The sequence below is a fragment of the Montipora capricornis genome, chromosome 2 (genome assembly GCF_036669925.1).
Source record: "Montipora capricornis isolate CH-2021 chromosome 2, ASM3666992v2, whole genome shotgun sequence".
In the NCBI taxonomy this organism is placed as follows: domain Eukaryota; kingdom Metazoa; phylum Cnidaria; class Anthozoa; order Scleractinia; family Acroporidae; genus Montipora; species Montipora capricornis.
This window is the reverse complement of record NC_090884.1, coordinates 47,190,120-47,192,619: the sequence shown is the minus strand read 5'-3', so window position 1 is coordinate 47,192,619 and position 2,500 is coordinate 47,190,120. Positions and strand designations below refer to the sequence as shown.

The 2,500-nt window shown below is 43.2% G+C and overlaps 1 protein-coding gene across 3 annotated transcripts in view; it reads right to left on the bottom strand.

Moving 5' to 3' along the window:
* LOC138024568 (centriolin-like) overlaps nt 1-2,500 on the bottom strand; it is a 60,149-nt gene that overhangs the window by 39,165 nt on the left and 18,484 nt on the right. For all 3 annotated transcript variants that reach the window (XM_068871797.1, XM_068871804.1, XM_068871813.1), the window contains 4 exons: nt 2,323-2,500; nt 1,808-1,942; nt 1,316-1,561; nt 1,058-1,141 (listed from right to left, as the gene is read on the bottom strand). The exon at nt 2,323-2,500 is cut by the window's right edge and continues 19 nt beyond it. In XM_068871797.1, the coding sequence (XP_068727898.1) occupies nt 1,058-1,141; nt 1,316-1,561; nt 1,808-1,942; nt 2,323-2,500 (643 nt within the window). The remainder of the gene's footprint in view (nt 1-1,057; nt 1,142-1,315; nt 1,562-1,807; nt 1,943-2,322) is intronic.

Genomic DNA, 2,500 nt, shown 5'->3' with positions numbered 1-2,500 from the left:
ACCATAGCAACTCGAAGCCGGCTTTTGATGTACGAATATAACCCTGCCTGGAACAATTTAGCCCATACCATAGAAGACAAGTCAGGACAAGTGAGGAAAGCAAGAATTTGTTCACGTTAGATGACATGCACGACAACTTCAAGCACCATTTCCTTACATTTTACACGATGTATATTTCCGACTCTTAATTTTTCAGACAAAGCGTTCGTATCGGTGATAGTTTTAGTGTCGCTTCGTTTGTTTTCAAATTTTCCGGGCGCCGCCATATTGAATATAACGTTACTGCCTTGTGACGTGTTAAGGTTGCCATATTGTTATTATATAAAATCTCTTTGTGTCAGAACCTGCAGGGCAGAATGGAGGTGTTTGTTTTTAACATTCAGACGTACTTCTTGACGATCTTGTACATTTAAGTGTTTTCAAATTAAAGGCACTGCGTACAGACAAAAAACCTGGGTATAAGATTCAGGAATGAAAAGATAAACATTCAGTTCAGAAAGTAGCATGTTTAATGTTTTCCCACAGATGTGCAGAATTGAGCTCTAAGCACCGATTTCAAGACGGTTGGCCTTCCGGTGAATGCGTTGAGTACGACCCTTAAAATATTTCTAAGTTTTGAGCACTGGGGCCCGTTTCTCGAATGTCCCGAAACTTTACGGGCCATTTTCGGGTGTCACAATTCCCTTTGTATCTCAAGAACGGAGAGGATTTAAGTGACCTGATTTGTTACCTTGAAAACATGTGAAAAGATCGGCTTTCCAAAACAAGCGGTTGCCATTTTCACAAATGGCTTTTCGGTCCCGAAAACTTATCGGGACTTTCGAGAAACGGGCCTCTGGTCCCTTAATTGGGATCAGGGAGTCCTCCAAGCGCCAATTAATGAGCAAAGGAAGAAAGAAGACGTTTGGGCGCTTATGCAAGTAAAGTCGGGCAAATGACCAGGAAATTGACCAACCTAGCTCGTTCCCAGGGTCTTTCATCTCCCCACCCTCTGGGGTGGAGAGACGAAAGACCCTGGGAACGAGGTTGGAAAACGACGCTATCATTTCTATTATACCTGTGACGCTCTGTCTTTTGCTTGTCTCAAAGCTCTTTCGGCATCTTGCAGTCTGGCTTGTAGACCCTCAACCTCCCCATTCGGCTATCGAAATACAATGCACCATTAAAAGTTGCTTGTTATTAATTAATCTCATTTTTGAAGAAACCGTTTAAAAAGAAAACAAATTGGCAATACAGTAACTTTCATTACTGTCATCCTCGCCCATCACCTTTATCAACATCGTTTACTCCTCGTGTCCCCAACATGAAGACCAACCTGTTTTCGTCTCTCCTTTTCCAGCTCTCCCATCAAGTCGATGTACTTCTGATGAAGCTCACGTATAGCACGTCCCAGGTCATCCTGATCGCTATACGGTTCACGGACAGCACTCCTCCTCCTGTTGATATCACCCTTCAGTTCTGCCAGTCGCCCCAACACATCCTCCTTGTCTAACAGGTTTTCAAGACCCCTGAGTTCATCTTCTGCGTCCTTCAGTCTCTCAGCCAGAGAAGCATTGTCCTTCTGAAAACACAGATGAGGTACAGTTTATATAAAACTTGTCCATAAGGCAACACAAGAGTTTTCAGAATTCGACAGTATTGAAGACGCGGACGCCGCGTTTTCAATACCGTCGGCGGTAACACACTGGTATATGAATAAGGCTGCACTACAACAATTTGTAAAAAAAAAACACAATAATCTGTTCCCTTTGATTAGGGAATAAAAACACTCTTCCCCCCCCACCAATGGTTGAAACAAGTAACTTACCGTCAAGGCACTAATTTGTGCAGCCAGCTCTTTCATTTCTCTGTCCTTATCTCCAGCGCTTCTTGCAGCTTGCAAAGCTCTGCTAACCTTGTCTTGCTCTTTCTTTAATCTCTCATCTGCGGCTCTGCGATCATCCTGTAGTTAAAACGATTACCAATTTTTCCTGTTAACGGAGCGTACGTATATGACTGCCATACATATCAAGAGTCTTTAAATCTGAATAAATCGCTTCGTCTCAATCCGTTTTCAATCCGTGCATAATCTTAGTGTAGAAAAACGAGAGGAAAACCCGGGGCCTCGAAGCCAGTACAACGATGCAAAACAGCTGTTAGTTTATGCAGCAAAACAAGCTTCAAACGCTTGCAACATAGACAAGCTTTGTTTTGCCAACTTTGGCGACTGTCCACGCCTTCTTTGCCTAATTTGATCCTGAATTACGAACTGCAGACGTCCAGAAACCTTTTGTCTTAAAATCAACGCAATTTTTGTTTTTTTTCTCAAGAAATGTGCTACACCTGAAGTTGTTGTTTTAGCTTGTTAAGTGCGTTCTGTAGCCTCGCTACTTCAGCCTCAGCATCATGTAGTCGTTTCTTTGCATCAGCTAATGCTGGTTCCACTGAAGACCCTTGAGCAGCCTTTGCTTCAAAATCGGACAGACGGCGCCGCAAAGCTTCGCAGTTCTTTCTCTCCCGC